Source organism: Pipistrellus kuhlii, unplaced genomic scaffold (assembly GCF_014108245.1).
Source record: "Pipistrellus kuhlii isolate mPipKuh1 unplaced genomic scaffold, mPipKuh1.p scaffold_m20_p_2, whole genome shotgun sequence".
NCBI classification, from domain to species: Eukaryota; Metazoa; Chordata; class Mammalia; order Chiroptera; family Vespertilionidae; genus Pipistrellus; species Pipistrellus kuhlii.
Window position 1 is genome coordinate 171079020 of NW_023425515.1, and position 22331 is coordinate 171101350.

Below are 22331 nucleotides of genomic sequence, written 5' to 3' on the forward strand. Positions count from 1 at the left end.
TGGCGATTGAGGGCCCAGCAAGAACTCGGGTCTTGAGACAGAATCCCTGGGAGTCTCTCAGATCTGGGCCCCCCGCAGGCAGAGAGCCTGGTCCCTTCTGCCCCATGGAGAAGAGCTGCCGGGCTGGGTCTGCCCCGTGCGCCCGGCCAGAGGCGGGCTCCGCTGGCAGACGGAGCTGTCCACCCACTCACTGCCTCCCCGCTCCCCGCGGAACGGACTAGGGTTCGAGGGAAGGGGGCGCTGCTCAGGGGGCCCCCGGGGTCCTTGCCACGGAGGGGGAGACAAGGTTAGCTTGGGGGCGGGGGACAGCTAGCTTTTCTTTCTTTTCCTTTTTATTTTATTTTATTATTATTATTTTTTCCTTTGGGACCCATCATCCTGGGAAATAAGTTGTCAGGCCTCCCCTGGCTCCCCCATCCCCAATCCGCAAGCCCCCTTCCCCTGAGAGCCGGGGAGGCCAGCCCCCCACCCGCACCCCATTCCCCTCGGGAGAGGGGCGGCCGGGGAGGGAGGTCCGCCCAGCTGCCCTCGGATCCGCACGCCCAGACCGCGGGGACGCGCGGGCCACCGAGAGGGCGAGGCTGGCACCCCCGCCCCCACCCCGCCCTCCGGCCGCCTCGCGCGCCCTCCCCGCCCGCCGCCCGCTGCCTCCCCGCGCCCGCCGCTCAGCCCCGCGAGCCCCGCGCCTCCGCCGCCCGCCCGGGCCCCGCGGGGTCGCGGCCGGAGATGGACGCCGGGGAGCCCCGGGAGCCCGGGAGCCGCGCGAGCCCGGGCTGGGGGCCGAGAGCGCCGCGGCCACGGCCACGCGCTGGGAGGAAGCCAACACTTTCTGCGGGAACCTCACGCCCAAGAAGAAGCCCAAATCGGTAACCGCGGGCCGGTGCTCCGGGCGGGCGGGAGGGGAAGGTCACGGGGAGGGGTCGCAGGCCGCCCGCAGCGGGACCCGTGGCGCAGCTCCGGGAGGGAGCGCGGCTCCCGAGCCCGGAGCGCGCCCGGAGCTGGCGCGGGCGCGGGTTTATTTTGGGAGCTCTGCTCCGTGTTTTCCCCCCGGGCTCGGGTTCCCCGCCAGGACCCCCTCCCCCATGCAGCCCGTGGGGCCCAGCTCCGGCCCCGGGGCCAGCCCCTACCGGGGCGCACGGGCAGCGCTGGTGGAGCCCGCGGAAGCCACCCGGACCGACCGCAGAAACCCGATCTGGAAACCGCCTCCTCCCGGCTGTGTGCTGGGATTTCTGCCATCCGGGTACTGGGCTTTGGGCTCGAGTCTATGCACTTTGGGGTCTGGCTCAGGGCCATGCGCCCTAGGCTGGGGCGCTGTGCTCCCCGCGTCCTGAGGGTGCGCCCAGGCCTCTGCGCCCCTGGTTCTGGGCATGGACGCTGGGCTCTGCACTCGGCTCCCTTCGCAGTGGGCATCACACCCCTGCTACCTCCTCCGTGGTGGTCTCAGCCCTCCGGGACGCACGTAGAGGGAAGAGGTCCTCTTCCAGTCCCACAAGTCCTGATGCCCTGGTTGGCCCCCAGGCCTGGCTAGTTCCTGCTTTCCAGACATCAGTGCTTGCGGAGGGGACTGAGCACTGAGGCTGGCTCAGAGCATCCTCCAAAACAGAGCTCCAGCCTCACCTTAGTGTGTCCTGCTCCTTCCTCCCATAGACCCTCCCCCAGGAGGCCCCCCTGTCAACAGTCATGTCCTTCCTGCAGCACCTGCCAGGCCCCCTGAGCAACAGGGCGGCTGAGAAGTGAGGGAGGCTGACCCTGCCTCAGCGCCCTCACTGCCCTGAGGGGGGACCCTGCAGGTGGCGAGCGCGCAGGTGTAAGACCTGCCAGTGCAGAGGGTGCAGGGAGGAGTGACTGCCCACTAAGGCAGGCTTTGAAGAAGTGGCCTTTGCGCTCATCTTAAAGTGGTTTTGCCAAACAGAGAGAAACAGGATGGGCAAAAGGCAGGCAGATGGCAACTGAATGGGAGAAGGCAGGATCTTCGGGAGAAGTTGGAGGGATGCCAGAGGCCCATGGAGGGCCTTGAGTACCATGTGAAGGAGCCGGGACCTTATTCAGTGAAGTTAGGGGTTTCATTAATTAACATAATTTAAACTGATTTCAGAGAGGAAGAAAGAGGGAGAAATCTATCAAACATCAATGATGAGAGAGAATCATTGGTTGGCTGCCTCCTGTACGCCCCACACTGGGGATTGAGCCTGCAACCAGGCATACGCCCTGACCAGGAAATGAACCATGACCCCTGATTCATAGGTTGACTCTCAAGCACTGAGCCATGCCAGCTGGGTGAGGTTAGGGGTTTTAAAACCAGGTTCCATGAGCCCCGTGAACCCAATTAATTTTTCTTCTTCTTCCAAGTATGTTTTAAACCGTTAAAAAGGTATAATAAAAGTCAACTCCCTCAGATGTGTTTTGTGGATGTTTTCCCGCCTTGGAGATGACCAACGTATTAATTTATGCTGCGGATTGATTTTTTTTTTTTAAAGCAAACCGCTGAGATCCCTGAGATCTGTCTAATAGAAGAGTATCTTGAGATTGCCGACAATTATTGCTGAGTCTCTTGAGGCTTGTAGTTTAAAACAAAACAAGGCATTTGCAACCACTTAATGGTGTGAATTGGGGCTTTCTCAATACTGCAAAACAGCCAATGCAGAAACAAATTGACTGGATGATGGAGCTTAAGTCTGCACTGGCATCCTAACTCCCAGTTTCAAATTTGTCATCACCCAGACAACTGTGTGATTATAATGTATTAGTTGACATTATAATAAATACTTTATGTACATGTAACATATTTGAATTTGTACGACAAATGTATACCAATATGATATGGTAATATCTGGTTTACATATTGGGGTTTCCCCCAAGAGTTCATTTGAATAAAAGATCAACCTACTTTTTCAAAAACCGTGAAAACCAGCCCTAGCTTCTTTGACTGAGTGGATAGAGTTCCGGCCTGCAGACTGAAGGGTTCCAGGTTCAATTTTGGTCAAGGCCACATGCCCTGGTTGTGGGTTCGATTCCCAGTAGAGGGCGTGCAGAAAGCAGCCAATCAGTGATTCTCTCATCATTGATGTTTCTCTCTCTCTTCCTTTCCCTTCCTCTCTGAAATCAATAAAAATATATATTTTTAAAAAACATAAAATTATTATGGAATTATGCGGGATTTTTTTATTTTTTATTTTTTTTGCAAGGGATTAATTTGGTTCCATTGTCATTTTAGAAAGATCACCCTGGGCAGTGGTGAATAGATTGAAGGGAGTGCGTCTGGCAGCAGGCATACCAGTAAGGAGGCTGGTCCCTGTCTGAGGAGCAAGCTGTCATGGTCTGGGGATGGAGAGAAGGGAATGGACATGGGGGATTAGGGTGGTGAGTGGAGCTCACAAACTTATTTCCTCCCCAAGCACCAAGGAACCAGGGAACTCAGGCCCAGCTGCCAGTCATGACCTCTCTGGGAGCCTTTGAACCTCACAGTTTTGAGAGACAAGCTGCCTGGTGGCTTCCTGGCCTCTACTCCTTCCTGCCATAGCCTCTCCTCCCACCAGCTGTATTGGGGGCTTCAGGCCTCATGCATCCCATCAGGCCTGTCCTTCTCCTTCCCAAGAGCCTGAGTGACGTATTTAAGCCCTGAGATCCCTCACCTCATGGGGTCAGAGGACTTCCTCATTGCAGACCTATCTGTCTCTCCTCCAGCAGCCCTTCTCCTTCTAAGTCCTTCTAGAAATAACAGCTTTTGGCCATGTTCCTATCTTGGTCCCAACAGGCAGAATTATATCAGCCAAATGAGAGCTCCTCAGACAGGCTGAGTGGCATTGGACTGGCCTCCATTATCCCTCCACCCCTCGTCCATCCCACCCCCAAGCCAGTAGGGGGACACCAGCCTGGCCCCAAGCCCTGGGAGAAGGCAGAGAGAGCTGGCAGGACCCTGGCTCCCTGGAGGCCAGTGCTCTCAGGCTGAGTTCTAGTCTAGAGTAAGGGTCTTTCTAGCCCACCCAATCTGGAATCCGGACTTCCTTCTGACTTCTGGAGGGTCACCTGACAGCACATGACAGGGTGGCCTCCCTCTGCAGCTAGGTGCAGGAGGGTCTCCACGTGCTCGCTCCTCCCGGCTCTGCACAACTCCTTTCACCTGTTCCCTCAACTCCACCTGGAGTCCTCATCTCTCCCAGCTGGGAGCCTGGGCTGCTCATCTCTGCAGCCGGGATCCCGGTTTCCTGCAGCAGCTTCTGCCCGCTTGGCCCTGCGTCAGAGCAGGCTGAGTGGGGAGGCAGGGTCCTGCCCTTGGAACCTCCATTCTGAGAGCAAAGAGAGCCCTGCTTTTAGAGTCCTCGCTGAGAGAGCTCTGTGCCCCTCACCATTTCTTCCAAACCTGGGAAGGAAAGTGCTGTGTGTGGGACATGTCCCAGGGAAGTGGCAGGGGTTGGGGTCTTCTGGGAGTTATTGAGGTGGGACATATGGGGAGTGCTGCTGTGTGGACAGAGGCCAGAGACTTGGGATCTTACCCACCACTGTGTTGACTTCGCTGTGTGACCTAGAGTAAATTTCTGTCCCTCTCTGAGCCTCTTTCCATATATATATATATATATATATATATATATATATATATATATATATATTTAAATTTATTTTTATTGATTTCAGAGAAGAGAGAGGGAGAGAGAGCTAGAAACGACAATGATGAGAGAGAATCATTGATCAGCTGCCTCCTGAACACACTCCCCACTGGGGACCGACCCTGCAACCCAGTCAGTCATATGCCCTTGACCAAAATCAAACCCGGGTCCCATCAGTCCCCAAGCCGATGCTCTTTCCACTGAGCCAAGCCAGCCAGGGCCCTTTCCCCATATTTAAAAGAAAAAAGTGGAGACTCACAGAGTCAAGGCAGCTGGGAGAGTTTTCCTGCAGTTGCTCAAGTGGGATGGGGTGGGGTCTGGGCAGGTCAGCCAGAGGGGACCCAGAACATGGCAGCCTGGCAGGGCCTGTGGGATAGAGAGTGAAGAGTGAGTCCTTGGCTGGCTGCCTGGGCTGGAGTGACTGGCTTGGGAACCTGCCTGAAGGGCTGGGAGGGCAGCTGATTCTCTGTCCTTGAAGGGATGATGGGCCCTGTCCCCGGGGCAGTAAGCCATCAGGCTTCCTGGGCTAATGAGAGTGGATCTCCCAACTCCCTCAACCCCACTCTTACCATCCCTGGCCATCCCTCTGACATTTTTTTTTCAAGTTACTCCATAGCCACAAGGACAGCTCTGGACATTTCTATTATCACAGAATGTTCTATTGGACGGTGCCCTTGTGAAGGATGGCACGAACAGGCCATAAACTCCATGGGGGCGGAGATCACACCTGTCTTGTTTTCTGCCATGTCCCCAGCACCAGTGCCTGTCACATGGTAATCACTCCATGTTGTCAACTGATTGAAACCCAGGCTTGACTCCAGAGAGAAGCAGCGAAGCCAGTGCGTGACCTGCAGGGCTAGCAGGAGCAGGCCAGAAAGCAAGGTCCCTTTATTAATTTTTAATTTTTAAAAATACAAATATTTTTATTGGTTTCAGAGAGGGAAGAAGAGATAGAAACATCAATGATGGAAGAGAAACATTGGCCCTAACTTGTTTGGCTCAGTGGATGGAGCATCGGTCTATGATTGAAAGGCCCCAGATTCCATTACGGTCAAGGGCATGTACCTTGGTTGCAGGCACATCCCCAGTAGGAGCTGTGCAGGGGGAGGCTGATCAATGTTTCTCTCTCACCAATGTTTCTAACTCTCTATCCCTCTCCCTTCCTCTCTGTACAAAATCAATAAAATATATATTTTTAATAGCAAAAAATAAAATAAAAAAGAAAGAAAGAGAAACATTGATCAGCTGTCTCCTGCATGCCCCCTACTGGGAATTGAACCTGCAAACCAGGCATATAATTCCTTGATTGGGAATTAAACCATGACCTCCTTGTTCATAGGTCAGCGTTCAACCACTGAGTCACGCTGACCAGGCACCAGGTCCCTTTATGAATCTTGCCCCCAACTTGAGCCCCTCAGGTATAAAGAGGGAATCATGCTCGGGTCACAGAGATGTAGTGGGACTCCTGGTGTCTGTGAGCCCCTGGGGAGCCCACATCCTGATCCCCAGGGATTGTAAAGGGCCCAGCTGCTGCTGATGGCAGGGCCCTGGCTCCACTCTGCTGGAGACGGTGAAGGAGTTCTGAGATCCTCCTGCGGCTCTGAGAGGAGGCCCTCTAGTCTAGCACCTTCCTACTCCTCTGGGCTCACCTGTACTCAGACCCCCATGTCCTGGGCTCTGCTCCCCTTTGTGGATGCACCACCATGTGTGTGCTCACCTCTTCTTACTTCACACTCCTCCTCCTCTCCCATGACAACTTCCTGTGAATTGTCATCAATGCTTTGCTTTTCACCTGTATTCTGTCACTCATTTCGATCCCTTTTACATCTCTGTTTACCTGACTTCCTCTCCTACCAGCCTGTGAGCTCTGAGGACAGCAGCCAAGTCTTTACCAGGACCACCCCCAGGCAGAGCCCAGGTGCCTGGCATAAAGAACCAGCAAATCTTCACCAAATAGGCATCAATCAAAAAAATATTCTCTGAGTACCTACTATATCGAGCAAGCTGAACTGATTAGGGCACTGAACTGAAGTTTCTGGTTCATGTTAAATTTTGTCATGGAAAATAATGTTTCCCAACAAAATATGTTATTATTTAAAAGTTTAGAAGCATTATGCTGAGACCAGTTTGGCTCAATGGATAGAGCGTCGGCTTGGAGACTGAAGGGTCCCGGGTTCGATTCTGGTCAAGGGCATGTACCTTGGTTGCGGGCATATCCCCAGTAGGGGGTGTGCAAGAGGCAGCTGATCGATGACTCTCTCTCATCGATGTTTCTAACTCTCTATCTATCTCCCTTCCTCTCTGTACAAAATAAATAAAATATATTTAAAAAGTTTAGAAGCATTAAACATTTACTGGGCACCTACTATGTGCTAGGTACAGTTCCAAGCACTAGAAATACAATAAATGAGCAAGATAGTCACATCGTTCCTCTTCCCTCAGAACTTAGGCATTGTTCCTACTTCCTCTCTAGAACTTTGTCTAGAAGTAGAAATAAGCAATTACAATTTATTGTTAAATGTTACTAAAAGGAAGTAGGGAAAAAAAGGGAAGAAAAAAGAAATAGAAGAGGTGGCAAACCCATGACTAAGGGTGAAGGAAAGCTTCCTAGAGGTTACACATCTTTTGAGACCCAAAGGTTGGATGGAGAGTCAGGGAAAGAGTAGATGAGGAAGGGAAACAGCTTGTGCAGAGGGTCAGAGAAAGCATGGAAGGTGTGCTCACACACGAGGAAGTTCAGCCTGAGCCGAGCGGGGCCATGGGAAGGTGAGCGCGGAGAGCGAGGTAGGGGTCTGTCATGAAGAGCTTCCTACTCCATACCAAAGGCTAACAACTGGAGTCTGAGAAAAGTGGGCACGCTGAAGGGGAGGGGGACTTGATCAGATCTGAACTTGAGAAAAATCCCATGACGACCATATGGATGACAGATGGGAGGAGATGAGAGATATTGATGGACTGGACTATGGTGGGGAAGACAACGGTGGATGGATTCTAGTGGGGCTGTTGGCGGGGAAAGGGAGTCGAGGAAGAGGGAAGACTGGCATTGAATTGTGGGCTTCTGGTTGAGGTGATGAGTGCATGGTGGTGCTCAGCAGTGAGATGAGAAAGAAGGGAGGAGTCCAGGTTTAGGGGTGGAGACCGTAGTGGGAATTCAGCTTTGGGCATGTTGAGTCTGAGTGTCTGGTTAGTCAGCCTGGACAGTTAGATACATGAGTCTGGAGCTGGAGGAAGATCTGGGCTGGAGATAAATGTTCTTCTGTGGTCGTCATGTTTCTAAGTACCATTTTCTCCTGAGGGCATGTAGCTCTCATTTTATAATGGAAAATATCTGAAGACCATCTTGGCCGTACTCTGGCTCCATACACTGTATTCATTCATCTGTTGTGTCCAGGTGGCTGGCTAGATTGCAGACTCCCCAAGGGCATGTCCCTGCTTCTTGGTGGGGCGCCTTCATCTCGCTCAGTCCCCCGCTGGGTCCTTCACAGAGGAGGTCCTCTCCTGGGTCTGCCCCTGCCCCTGCCCAATTCCAAGCCTCCTAGCAGAGGCTGGGCCTGGCCTTCTCCTCCCTGCCCCAGAGCTCAGAGGGGCTGGCCCAGGAGACCCACCTCAGGGAAGTGGAAGTGATGGCCCTTCTCCTGCTCCTCTGCAGCCCAAGCCTCAGAACGCAGTCACCATCGCCGTGTCCTCCCGCGCCCTGTTCCGCATGGACGAGGAGCAGCGGATCTACATGGAGCAGGGCGTGGAGGAGTACGTGCGCTACCAGCTGCAACACGAGAACGAGCCGTTCAGCCCCGGGCCGGCCTTCCCCTTCGTGAAGGTGAGCGGCAGTCCGCTCCTGGAGGCGGGTGTTAGCAAAAGGCACTTGCGTGGGTGTTTGAGCAAAGGGAAAGGACCCTCTGGGAACATGCTACCCCACAGGAGCACGGCTTGGCTAGGGACAAAGCCACTGTGGGAAGAGGCCACCCCGGACTCTGGGCTCCTGCAGCCCCACGCCAGATAGTGAGCCATCTTGGTGAGTGGAGCACGGGCTGGGTTTCAGCCTCCACTCGCGCTTCCAGTGAGGCAGCCCTGAGCAATAATCACAACGGCAGGGACTAGGCGGAGAGAGTCCGTGTCCACTGATCTCACACAAACTCTGGCCCCTGACCTCCTCTCCTCTCCCATCGTCCTCCCCAACCCTGGCTACCAGCTCCAGCTAATGCCTGGGGGTCTGAGCTGGAGGCCCCCCCTCTCCCGTCCAGGCTCTGGAGGCAGTGAACAAGCAGCTTCGGGATCTGTACCCCGACAGCGAGGACATCTTTGACATCGTCCTTGTAACCAACAACCACGCTCAAGTGGGTGTCCGTCTCATCAACAGCATCAACCACTATGGTAAGCATGAGGGGTCTGGCCATGGGACACCCCTGCCAGACACCTGGGGATGGGGCCATACCTCTGCAGGGTAAGGGTATACCAATTAGGACCCCAGACCCAGTGGTGTACTGGTAAATTGGCTCTTTAAAAAGAAACGTAGCTTTGCCATTTTCAGGATATAAACATTCCCATTTACTGTGACTTATTTCCAGCTACCAGCAGTTGAACAATCTAACTGGCTAAAAAAAAAATCCCAGGATGTTTAACATCCAGTTCTTGCAAGCCAATATAAGCTCCAGCATACCACCGCCTGGGCCCCACCCCCCATGTGACCCGGCAGGGCACTGCTGCCCCCAAGCCTCAGTTTCTCTCTCTGCAGTGGGGCTAACAGGCCTCACAAGGCTGCTGGGAGAAACATGCAGTCCTCAGAGAGAATGGGGCTTAATTAAAATTCTTCTTAAACAATCTTCATTGTTGAAAGTATTACAGATGTCCCCCTCTCCCCACATTGACCCCTTCTAGCCCACACCCACGCCCCTCTAATTCTTAATGGAAAGCAATTGACCCTCCTCAGATTGTTTAAGTTGAAAAGAATGTTTATTGGGTTAAAGGAGTGTCTCTGTGAACCACGGGACAGGAAGTAAATTGGACCAGAAAGGCCTGCATCCAAGAACTGGAAATCTCTCTTGGGCTCCTTTGCTCTCTGGGCCACATGAGCCCTATCAGCTTCTCTCAGCAAGTCTGCTTCTTCACTTTGTTGTTCTTCTTTTTTCCCCCTCTCTCCTATCTCTTTTTCTCCCCAAATGAGGCTTCTCTGCTTTTCCTGAACATAGCCAAAATTTATAAGTTTACAAGTCCTTGTTTTAGGAAACCAAGAGAGTCCAGTTGGCATTTTAAAAAAGATTATTTTTATTGAATTTTTTTTTTTTTTTTTTTTTTTTTTTTTTTTTTTTTAGAGAGAAAGAGAAACATCAATGTGAGATTGCAATATCAATCAATTGCCTCCTACACACTCCCACCAGGGATCAAGCCTGCAACCAGGCATGTGCCCAACCGGGAATCAAACCGGCAACCTTTCAGGGCATGGGACGATACCCAACCAACTGAGCCACACCAGCCAGACCACTTGGCATTTTTAAATCCTAATTTCAAATTTCTGGGAGCAGGAATGATCTTCAAAATATTTAACCACCATAGGCCTAGCCGGTTTTGCTCGGCGGATAGAGTGTTGGCCTGCGGACCAAAGGGTCCCAGGTCGATTTCGGTCAAGGGTATGTACCTTGGTTGCAGGCTCCTCCCCGGCCCAGGCCCTGATCCTGTGCAGGAGGCAACCAACTGATGTGTTACCATGTATGTTTCTCTGCCTTTCCCTCTCTCTTCCACTCTCTAAAAAATCAGTGGGAAAATATCCTTGGGCAAGGGTTAACAACAACAACAAAAGTTAACCACCTGTGATGTATTCACGGAGTACAGACAGCACCTACAGTGCCAGAGTCCTTCCAGAAGCCCCACATTACCCCTCACTGTGATTGTTCTGCACGAGGGGTGGGGTAGTGTTGTGCTAACGCAGTGGGCTCAGAGCAACGGCCATTGACCAACCAGCAAATATTTTACAACCTGTGCAGGCATGGGTACTAGGTGACTATCAGCCCAAGCTGTGAGAGAATCTGACTGGCTCGGCTTGGATCATGTGTCTGTTTCTATCCAATCAGCTATGGCCAAGAGAGCCCCTCCTGGCTAGGGATCCACCTTGTGTAGTACTGTGACAAGAGGATGTTACTGTGAGCCAGGCAGTTGCTCCAGAGGTGATCATCCTCATTTCATGGATGAAGGAGGGAGGGGCTTAGAGAGGGGGCTCCTGAACTAAAATCACTCAGAGCGTCACCCCACTGTCCCACCGTCACTCAGAACCAAGATGGTGTCTATTGGAGATGGAGGGACCACTCTGAGGCCCTAAGAGTTGACCCAGGCATCACCAGAGTATTCTCTGCCTCCTCCCCAGACCTGTTCATCGAGAGGTTCTGCATGACAGGAGGGAACAGCCCCATCTGCTACCTCAAGGCCTATCACACCAACCTCTACTTGTCAGCGGATGCAGAAAAAGTTCGAGAAGCCATTGATCAAGGTGAGTCAAACTAGGGAGGGAGAATATGGGGAGTCTGGCAAAGGGGTCCCAGAAGGAGAGGCCTGGTCCCAAAGCTCTGAGCAGGTGCTAGGGGTTGCCATGGTAACTGGAAGAGGGGTGCCTTTCCTAATTCCTATGACCTGTCCAATAAATCTGAGAACAAGCCCCCCCGCCCCCGCTATTCATTATTGCCCATCTAATCCACTCTCCCACCCCCTGCCCTGCCATCTTAAGGATGCTTTTACTCATCACCATCACCCAGGCTTCTGTTTCCATGGAAACCCTCCTTTCAGCCCAGAAAGCTACTCCCTTCTAGGCATCCTCCAGGTCAGTAGGAGTTCTGATTCCAGTGTGACCATGGGCAGCTTCTGTCCCTGTCTGGGCCAATGGGGAGAAAGATAAGTATCCAGTCCAGCATGGGCAATGAGTGGGGTCTGGGAAGTGGCCAGCATTCCAGCAGCGGAGGTGAGGTTAGGAGGCCCGGCCACAAGTACGGACACAGAAAATTGCCCTTGTCTCTCTCAGGGGTCAGTTGTGGGTGGTAGACCCAGCCGTGGTCCTCCAACAGGGTCTGTATTCCTATTGCACACAGAAGAAAACAGGCGGACAGGCCCTTTTTCCTGAGAGGGCTCCTCAGGCTCAGCACCAGTGGAAGGTTTATCAGTCAGCGGTGTGTTCGCTTTTCTGCGGCATGCTGTCTCCTGCCTGGAAGCTTGGCCTCTCTCTCCCCGATGCCTCTCTGAGCTGCTTGGGCCTCTGGCAGGCTATCTTTAACCACTGAGCCAGAAGCTATTTCCCTACACGATGCCACCCCTCTGTTCGGGGCTTGGCACTGGCCTGCATGTGTGCCTCTATATGTCTGCAATTTGAGCTCAGGCTGGAGAGCAAGGGGTGGCAGGGGCAGGCCCTGCCCAGGGCCAGGTGGTTCGGGTTCATCTTGGCTCCATCGTTGGCAGAGCTGAGAAGGTGCCTGGCCTGATGCCCGGGGCCTGGTCCTACAAATAACGTCCTCAGGCCAGCAAAGTTGACACTGCTCACCTCTCCCAAATGTCTGCCTAAGCCCCGCCCTGTGACCCCAGACTCCGGAAGAGCAGGGCCTTGGAAGAGATGAAGAAGAAGGAATGGGCTGAGCTGCTGACCAGGTCTCCAGCCATCAGCACCGGCTCTCTTGTCCAGTGTAGCTCTAGCCTGGGTCTCCCACAGGCACCCTTGACCTCTGGAGAGGCCCAGGGTTGCAGAGTCTGTGCCACAGTCACTGGAATTATTGCTGCCTCTCATGGCCACCCACGTTGCTTCAAGGGACCCTGATTAACCAGGCTGCCTCAAGAAGTGGCATACCTGGGTGCCCACCCCGACTCCACCCCAGAGGCAGCCTGGGGTCTCAGCCCCAGGCAGAGCTGAAACCCTCATTTTCCCTTGGCTCAGAGCAGGTGAGAGGCTTTGCCGGAATCAACAGCAAGAGAGCGAGGCCAAGCCAGGGGCAGGGCCCTTTCCCAGCCCCCCTGTAGGTCTATATTAGGGGCTGGGAATAACTCCGGGAAGGATATCAATCCTGGGGGACCCTCCCTTCCAGCAAGGACATTCCGATGGTCCATACCAGCATGACCTTACTATTGTAGATAATAAAGCATTGCCATCCCTCCACACTGATTGATAAAAGGCTTTTGTCCTGAGTCCTCTCGTGCCCCACCCTGCTTCCTGGGACTCCCCCAGACCTTCCCACAAAGCAGCAGCTAAAGGGAACCTCGGGCCAGGGCCTCAGAGCAAGGCCGCCATCCATTCTCATTGGCCAGGTGTTAAGTGTTCTGAATGTGCATTAGCTTTGCTCCGAGTCCTGGGAGAGGCAGGTGGGGCAAGAATAGGCCGAGCTGCCCTAGCTGGTTAGGCTCCGTGGATAAAGCATCCACCTGCAGACTGAAGGGTCCCAGGTTCGATTCTGGTCAGGGGCACATGCCTGGGTTACAGGCTCCATCCCCAGTAGGGGGCGTGCAGGAGGCAGCTGATTGGTGACTCCCTCTCATCATTGATGTTTCTTTCTTTCTTTCTTTCTTTCTTTCTTTTTTAAATATATTTTATTGATTTTTTACAGAGAGGAAAGGAGAGGGATAGAGAGCCAGAAATATCGATGAGAGAGAAACATCGACCAGCTGCCTCTTGCACACCCCCCACTGGGGATATGCCCACAACCAATGTACATGCCCTTGACCGGAATCCAACCTGGGACCCTTCAGTCCGCAGACCGACGCTCTACCACTGAGCCAAACCGGCTTCGGCTCATCATTGAAGTTTCTATCTCTGTCCCTCTCCCTTCCTCTCTGAAATCTATCTATCTATCTATCTATTTTAAAGAATAGCCCGATCTAGCCCTCCCCTGGCCCCAGGCAGCTGAGGCAGGCGTCAGGGGGCCCCTCTTGCCAGGGTAAAGGTAGACAACCTTTGCCTCTCTCTGCCCAGGGATCGCAGCCGCCACCATCTTCAGCCCCAGCAGGGACGTGGCTGTGTCCCAGAGTCAGCTGCGCGTGGCCTTCGACGGGGACGCTGTGCTCTTCTCGGACGAGTCGGAGCGCATTGTCAAGGCCCATGGTCTGGACAGGTTCTTCGAGCACGAGAAGGCCCATGAGAACAAACCCCTGGCCCAGGTGCTCCACACACTCCCCAGAGTCCCTCGGGGGCCCCCCAGAACCTGCCCTCGGCTGGAACCGGATGCTGAGCTTGGCCCAGAACCCAGCCAGGTCCCCTCACCCAGCCTCCAGCCTTCATCCCTCTCCCCTGAGCCCTGGTGCCCCTCAGTGAGCTCCTGCCCCTCCACTGAGCCCCTGTCCCCCTCACGGCAGTCCCATCCTCCCTCTGAAGCTCCCACCCTCTCTCTGAGCCCCTCCGGAAGCCCCTACCTCTCCTTAGCTGCTCGTAGCTGAGGTTTTCAGCCCCTTCTGGAAGTCCCCGTCGCCTCTCTGAGGTCTCCATCCCCCCTCCAAAGGCCCCATCACACCTGGAAAGCCCCACCTCTCCCTCTGACTCCGCCGTCCTCCCTCTGGAGCCCTCACTCCCTCTCTGAGGTCCCCCCGCCCCTCGGAGCAGGCTCCCCTACACCCCTCACTGGAGGAAAGAGACAGCTGGACTGGGCCAGGGAGATGCCCTGGGCCCGTCTGCAGCAGCCCTAACCCCCTCCTCCCTCCATCCCTTGGCAAGGGGCTCAGGGACCCTCACCCACTGACTGCTCAGGTGTCTCCCCGAGAGCAGAAGGGGCCCTGGAGCCTGGTTGGAATTCCTTGGGGCCGGAGCTGTGAGGATTCTCCTGTTGTCCTGGGAGCTCCTGTTTGTACTTTTAACAAAAACCCACATCATCCCGGCGCCCCTCCCTCCAGCCGCTCCGCAGGCTTCCGCCGTGGCCCCTGGACATTCACGCCGCTTCCATTCTCACGAGTTCCCCCCCGGAACCCTGGGGCGTCAGGGCAGGACAGTCTTCCCGCCCAGTCACAGGCAGAGCCGACAGACCGCGGCTCGCTCCAGCCTCCCAAGACTGGCAGCCCCCCTCTCCTCACTTCCAGCTGCGGTTGTGCTTTTCTTCTTTGCCACCCTCTGGCTCTCTAGTCGCCGTCCTCATCACCGCTCCCGGCAGTGCAGAGAGCACTTCCTCTCCTGACCCTGGAGACACAGAGCGGGGCGCCCTGAGCCAGCTGCACGTCGGTCTGTCTGTCCGCGTTGTTTGCAGCCGGGCTCCATTCTGCCTGGAGGCTGCCCTGGCTGTGGCGGCTTCTACATATTTTTAATATCCTCCCTGCTGGTGAGCACAGAAGGTCATACTACGAAGCTGTAGGCCAGACGCCCATGCACCCGAGGGGCACAGAGAAGGACAGACACAGGAACGGGTCTCTCGGCACGCGTTTCTGACACAGACACCCCCAATCACAGCGGCACAGGGACCCACACGGCCATGGGTACCTGCAGCGCCATCGGTGCGCAGTGAGTGACCTGAGCAGGCAGAGCGGGCAGGACGGAGAGCTGTGGGGACCTTGAGAAGCTGTCCCGCCCCAGCGGGAGAGGGGGCGCCTGTCTGGGAGAGGGGTGAGCTCACAGTCTCCCCTTGCCTTCTTCCCTCAGGGACCCCTCAAGGGCTTTCTGGAGGCCCTGGGGAGGCTGCAGAAGAAGTTCTACTCCAAGGGCCTGCGGCTGGAGTGCCCGATCCGCACCTACCTGGTGACGGCCCGCAGCGCAGCCAGCTCCGGGGCCCGGGCCCTCAAGACCCTGCGCAGCTGGGGCCTGGAGACGGACGAAGCCCTGTTCCTCGCGGGCGCGCCCAAGGGCCCCCTCCTGGAGAAGATCCGCCCGCACATCTACTTCGACGACCAGATGTTCCACGTGGCCGGGGCTCAGGAGATGGGCACCGTGGCCGCCCACGTGCCTTACGGCGTGGCGCAGACTCCCCGGCGGACGGCGCCTGCCACGCAGGCCCCGGCTGCACAGTAGCTGCGCCCCAGCCTCACCGGCCCCCCCAGTGCTCAGGCACAGCGCCCGCCCTGCCACCCTCCCCTGGACCCTGCTCGCCCCACCGCACTGCCTTGCTGCATGTCTGCCCCCATCCCTGGGAGTGAGGCGCTGGTGCGCAGCCATGCGGGGTGGGCCGGCATCTCACCAGCCTCCTGTGGGGCCGGCACTGTGCCGTGATGCCGGCTGGGAAAGGCAGGCCGTGGCTGGACGTCAGGGGGAGTCGGTGGGACTGCGGGCGGAGGGTCCGAGGAGCAGGGACGCCTCACCACGGCTTCGGGGTGAATCCAGGTGCGGGGCGTGCCCAGAGCACTGCTTTGAGGGCGAAGAGATCCGGCCTCTAAGCTCGATGCCCGCATTAGCGTAGAGCGAGTCCCTCCCTTTCCTGGGGCTCCGCGTCCCCGTCTTTGGGGTGGTTTCCAAGCCCGCATTTAGCTATAGAGCTTGGCGTTGTAAGGTTCCCCTCTTCAAAGGACGCATTCTGTGCCAGGGCTGCCACTGGTCTACCCGGCCCCTCTGCGCAGGTTACGGAATGACTTACGGAAAGAAGGCCCTTCCTCAGGGCTGGCCACACCCCGCGGGGGGCACAGTCAGGTTAGCAGGATGTAGGGGGAGGTCAGCCCCCACTGGCTCCTCAGCCCGGAGGCCTTTGTCAACCGGGCAAAACGCACAGTCGTCCGTAGCAACCCGACCTATATATACTTTTACTCATTTGGAAACCTCTCATCTGAGTCTTCGGGGTCGGCTGCCAGGCCTGCCCCGTCTGGGAAAGGAATGAGGGAGTGAATTAAACCTGCATGCAAACTCTAGTGTAGCCACCAGGGGGCACTGCGGGCACTTCCTGGGGAGCCACTTTGGTAGCAGCCTGCCCACTGCTTCCGTTGCTTTTGCTCTTAGCCAAAGTTCAGTTGTTCCCACCTGCCAACCCCTTCACCTCAACCCTCCCTCCCTCGTCTATTGTATCCTGCTGTGTCGCCAAGCAGCCCTGCCAGTGGGGAAAGCAGCGGAGTACTGGGGTTTACTGCTGTGGGCCGAGGGGAAGAGAGCTCAGGGGCCCAAGGGGGAGGCTGTCCAGGCGGAGGTGATGTGGGCTGGGCAGGGCGGCCTGGTCTGCAGCAGTACCAGTGAGAGAGGAAGATTCCCAGCTGTGGGAATCGCGTGGAGGTGATGAGCTCCCGTCCCTGGGACGCTGTGGGAGGGATGCCCTCCGCGTACACCTATGGACCTCCACCCGTGCAGGAGCCCTGCAGCCAGCCCCTCCCGTCCTCACTGCCTGCTGACAGCCCCCTCCGTTGTGACCAGCCATGCTCTCTGCAGGGGTGGTGGCACCAATGGGTGGTCCCTCAGGAAGGCCCGGAGGTGTGAGCAGACAACGGGGTGGGGGTGCTGGTTGCCTGGCTCCTGGGAGGCAATCCTCGCTGTGAGCAGCACTTTGTGGAGAAAGCCGAAGGTATTGGCAGCGCGGGCAGGAGCCCGGAGGGGTGTGTGTGAGAGCCGGAGCACTCCTGGGGACAGGAGGAAGGAGTGGAGAGCCATCGGGGGCCTGCCCTTTGTCCTTTTGAGGGCCCAGCTCGCGATCTGAACGGGCGCAGGTTCTGGGCAATGCGGGGCAGGGCAGTCGCTACAGAAGGGTCGCCAGGAAGGAGGAAAGAGTGAGCACACACAGGGAGTTCTGCATTGGAGCAACAGTTTGGGCCAGAATTGAAGTGCTCGGCTGAGCCTTTGCTCTGAGCTCCTAGAGGCTGATCCCGTGGGGGAAGGGCCGGGCTGTGCCGGGTGCCAGGGCAGAGGCCCCCACTGACCGCCTTACCAGGGGAAGGGCGGGGATGACAATGTCTTTGCACGAGTCCGTTCCCATCCAGTCGGGATCTTTTGGGCAACAGAGGAGGCCTCAGGGCAGACCGTTTGGTTTTGAGCTTCTTCCCCTACCCAGACCCCAAGCCCAGCCAGAGATACCGTGAGATCTAAGACGGAAGGAGGGGGTCAGAGAGCTCAGCCCAAGTCACCTTTGATCTTGGCTGAACCACAGAAACATCTGCTCCCCCCCCCCCCCCCCCCCCCCCCTACCCCCGTCAGAATCTCCCCCTGGTTTGAGCCTCCAGGGCCCCAGGGTGGACATGTGAAGACAGCACCAGATGTCACCTAATTAAGATAAACCCAAGGCATTCTGGGAGCCAAGAAGTCCTGCCCCCAGGACCTAACCATAAACACCAGTGATTCTTCTGGGCCTGTCAGGAAGCAGAAAGATAAGGTGCAGTCAAAGCCTGGGTTTCACTGGAGCCACCATTAATAGACATAGACACGCCCTGGGCAGAGAGAGACAGTCAGGTCCAAATTCTATTAGTGCCACCAGACATGAGCGTCTCAGGCCGGCGAGAGCGCTTCTCGAGGCTGGAATAAAAGGCCAGATGTCCTGAGGGCAGGCTGGGGCAGCGGCTAGACACACCAGACTGTTTAAAGGGGCAAGGAGAAGCATTCAGCAGACAAACTAAAAAGCCAGGTGCGCACCAAAGCTGACTCCCATGTCAGCCCGAGTCCCCGTGCTGCCGCTTACTAGCTATGGGACCGGGCAAGTGGCTTTCCTTCCCTAAACCAGCCTGTTCTGCAGCAGGGGCTCAGGGGCGCAGCTCCCGGCAGGCTGGACCCCTGGAGCCGAAAGCACCGCAGCCCAGCAAGTCCTGCAGAACTCGCCCCGGCAAACGCCGGCCAACAAAACCCCAGGCCCGGTGGGAACGGCCACGTAGTAGAAAAACAGAAGCCCTGTCACTAAGCACTGAGACTGCTAAGATCATTGCCAGACAGCCCCCTCCCCTTCCCCCGAGAGCCCAATCAGAAGGTGTGAACATAGCCAAAAATGCCAGAAGACACCAGAACCAGCGAGGAGTTCAAATCCAAGATGGATCTGGCATTGCAATGACATTCAGCTGGGATGCGCCGGTCCAGACAGACTGGTGCTTAAAATACAGAAATACCTGATGGTACACAGCTCTGGCCTGGTCCCTGAGCGCCCCCACGCTGTGACCGCTCCCCGTTCCCACGATCCAGCAAAAGGGGCTTCTTAGCAGGCTCCGGGCGGCCGCTCCAGCGCGATGGCCAGGGGGCGCCCTTTGGGGTGGCCGTGCTGGTTTAGGGAGGCAAAGCCACTTGCCCAGTCCCAGAGCTGGTAAGTGGCAGCACGGGGACTCGGGCTGACCTGGGAGCGCAGGCTCTTAGCCATTTTGCCGTAGGACCCAGACATGTGCCTAGAGAAGGCAATAGAAGCTTCCTTCCCCCGACAGTCCTTCAACATATTGGTCATGTTAAAATCTCAATACACTTGTGTGGGTACATTTTGGCCATAGCTTCCTAAATAGCTAAGGAGAATCTATATGAAGGCCAACCATTTGCAGAGCCCTCGGATAATCCCCGGGCTCTGAGGAACCCAGTTTGAAGATCCTGAACTGGGCTAATGCGGGTTTGGGAAACCATGGCTCCTTGGGCCCACTACCTGTTTGTTTTTTTAAACCTTTTCCTGGAGCACGGCCATTTCTATTTGCTTATGTGTACGTGTGGCTGCTTTCACACTGCAGCAGCAGATCTGAGTTACTTCAACAGAGAGCGAGGCCCTGAAAATATTTTTCTGGCCTTTTACTCAAAAAGTTTGCGGACCCCCCCCAGGCTAAGGCGAGCATGCCCAGCCTGCCCTCCGGTGGGAAGGACCTGCTCTCATACCCCTAAGCACTCGGAGGCAGAGGCTGGCTCTGCTGCCGAGGGGAAAGCATGAGGGCATATGCGCCCACCAGTGGGAATTGTTGGGGCTGTGGAGTCTCATGGGTACTGACTAAGTACCTCGATGCAGATCCTTGTCATCTGAGACATCAGGATTTCAAGTTTTGACGATTTTCAAGTGACCCAGCGCCCTTTGTAATTCAAAATGTGGTTGAGGTGCAGATTTGAGTGGAGTGTGCCCTCCCAAGCTGATGGGTGAGGGGCAGGAGCAGCGCCCCCGTCTAGGGCTAAGTCCAGCTGGCTGTCCAGCATCTGCTCAGGGTAGTTTTGTTGTTCTTGACTTGTTATTGTCCTCATGGGGCTCCTTGGGAATGATCAGTGCCGGAAGATGGCTGGGCCTGAGCTCAATATGAATTCTGGGTAAAGGGAAGTGCCCCATGCTGACTCAGTGCTCAGATCAAACAGGTCATCCCATGCTCTCCGTGGAAGTAAGAGCATGCTCTTCCCAAGGACCGTCCCAGTGAGGGCTTTAGCTGGCTCAGGAGTTACTGATCAAGCGAGAGATAAACTCCAGTGACGTTTGGAATGGCAGTGTTCCTGTGCAGTGAGGTGTGGGCAAGAAACACTCATACCCTCATCATGGGATTGTGTTGCGGGAGAAACCTGCAGATGTAGGGATTTACCGATGTTCCAGGATCCATGGCAAGAATGACAGTGTGGAAGCCATGTTTTTTGGTCGCTGTTCCATCATGACGCTCTTCTCTGCTAAGCCCAGATTCAGAATCCTTCTCAACCCAGCATGCCTGGCAGTATAGCGACCAGGGGGTTGGAGTGGGCATGAAAGTTGAAAACATATTTTGCCATTCCCATTGGATATTGCTTTGGATGGGACATGCGAGGCCCTGAATGCTTATTTTCAGATATTGTAGTTCAGCGCTGAGACACAAAGGGCAGAATACAAAGAGGGAGAATGGCTGCCTGTAGTTGGTGGCTTCTTAGGTGTGTCAGAGACGCAGTGTCCTTGGTTTCACCTTCTTCGAGCCAAGTGCAAACACCCCTCCCGCCAGCAGGTGGCACTGCAGGCCGGCACTCAGCTGCTTGTGGCAGTAACAGTGGTTTTATCTGCTGGTTATTTTTCTCTCCTTCCATGGTTTTTGGTGCTGTGCTGAATTCTGGCAGGTAGCTTAGCCAAAATGTGCTTTAGGTGCTCTGAAAACGTGTTAAAATGTAGCTGCCTGATGAGCTCATTGCTTTTACCAACAACCGCTGTGATTGTGTGTATGGACACACTCAATATGTAGATGTGTGTAATGGATCAGATATCTCTGCTGACGGCATATGTGTGTGTGTGTGTGTGTGTGTGTACAGGATGATTATCTGCTGACTAAATGTCCTGGAATCCACATCCTGATGGCCAGGACTGCTTCCTGAGACTAGTTCTGACTATTCCTGTCATCTCATGGGCATTTGCTGGGGCCAGGCCTTTTCTCTTTCTCGCTTCCCCGCTCTGGCCAACAAGGTCTCGGCTCCTAACACTCTGCTTCTCACCCCTCCCCTCTTCAGCCTCGAGAACTCCTTTCGGCTACACCTGCCTTACCATCTCTCCCTGTTTCCCCTCCCCCTGACAGGCCAGGGCTAACATGTATAGGGGTAAAACTGTGCACAAATCCAGATGGAGCCGTTCACACTCTGACATGAGGGGCACCTCCTCGGCACCTGCACGACCTGCTGTGCACAGCTGCCCTGCTCATCTCAATGCCATGGGTCGAACAGCTGCCTTCGGCACTGCACCCCGATCCCCCCCCACACACACACACACAGCCGAGGCGGGGATTCCTCCCTCTGCTTGGGTGTTCTCATCTGGCCCAGAAGTCACTTACCCTGGACCTCGGTCAGGAAGCACCTCCCTGACGGGCCATCCCTCAGAGGCCTCTGGGACTCCGTTTATGAAAGTGAAATATGGCTGGCCACGTTTCAGTTACTCATCTGTGAGGCAAACCGAAGCTCAGCAGCCTGGAGTCACTGACTCCCACACTCCTGGCCTTCATGGGCCAACTGATAAGATGGGTCTGCTGAGGAGTTAGGGTAAAGGCCTCGGGGCCAGAAGGACAGCTGCCACTAAATAGAAAATCAGGACATCACCACAGACGGGATGCCCGGGCCACGTCCCAAACCCGATGCCTCCAAGGGCCAGGCAGGAAACGAAAATGAGCAAAGAGGACTAGGCAGGCAGGGTCTTTGGTGAAACGGAGAGCACACACTCTGTCTGACATGGCTACTGCCTGTGGGCTGGTGTTGCCGGGTATTTTTCCCCATTTTTCAAGTAGAGCTACAAATCTGGACTTTTAAGTGTGCAACCAAATAAAACAGACCTTGTAAGCTAAATCTGGCCCTTCAGTTAGCACCCTCTGGCTCAGGCCCAGTGAAATGCTTTTTTCACAACCGAGTAACTGAGCGTAAGGATATTACACTCAGACTCACAGAGTTTGGGACATTTAAGAGACCTGAGAGATAACCTAGTTCATCCCTGTGTGTTTGAAACTGTGAACATACAAACTTCTTTATTAACTTAATGACATACATATAATCAGCTCCCAGTTTTCTACTTAAAAGCATCTCAGCACCCCCAATTCAGAGCAAGATTTAAAATGAAGCCTCTATAGGTGGTGTGTTTGTATCTATTTGTCAGAAGCCCTATTTTATACCATTTGCTTAATGGCAGCTCTACCTCTATCTTTTGCAAATCTGAGCTTCCCTGGTCTTCCTTCTAAGCTGACCTCCTGGTCTTCCTTCTAAGCTGACCTCCTGGTCTTCCTTTCTAAGCTGACCTCCTGGTCTTCCTTCTAAGCTGACCTCCTTGGGTCGCTTTTTATGGCCCACCTCCTAAGTGCCTCCGTAAGCAGCTGGAGCGCATGCTTCTTCATCTGTGGGCCTTCCCTTGCCTGAGTCTGGGTGAGACTGCTCACACCTGCCCAGCTTTGCGCCTTGGCCCACTGTGCCGTCCCCAGCCCCCAGCTAGGTCTGGCCCCGCTGCACTTTCCTGGTCACATGGTCAC

At 55.3% G+C, this 22331-nt stretch overlaps 1 protein-coding gene and 1 long non-coding RNA gene across 2 annotated transcripts; both read left to right on the forward strand.

Annotated features, from left to right (window-relative positions):
* Positions 1-726: 726 nt before the first annotated feature.
* On the forward strand, positions 727-15696 carry NT5C1A (5'-nucleotidase, cytosolic IA). The gene is given in 7 exon segments (XM_036446930.2): positions 727-751; positions 754-866; positions 8254-8421; positions 8846-8975; positions 10960-11082; positions 13537-13721; positions 15184-15696. Coding segments are annotated over 7 exon segments (1110 nt in total). The 3' UTR covers positions 15550-15696.
* A 583-nt stretch (positions 15697-16279) lies between these two features.
* On the forward strand, positions 16280-21505 carry LOC123652731. Its single transcript, XR_006742209.1, has 2 exons — positions 16280-18091; positions 18164-21505. It is a non-coding gene; the product is annotated as an uncharacterized LOC123652731 (long non-coding RNA).
* Positions 21506-22331: the final 826 nt, after the last annotated feature.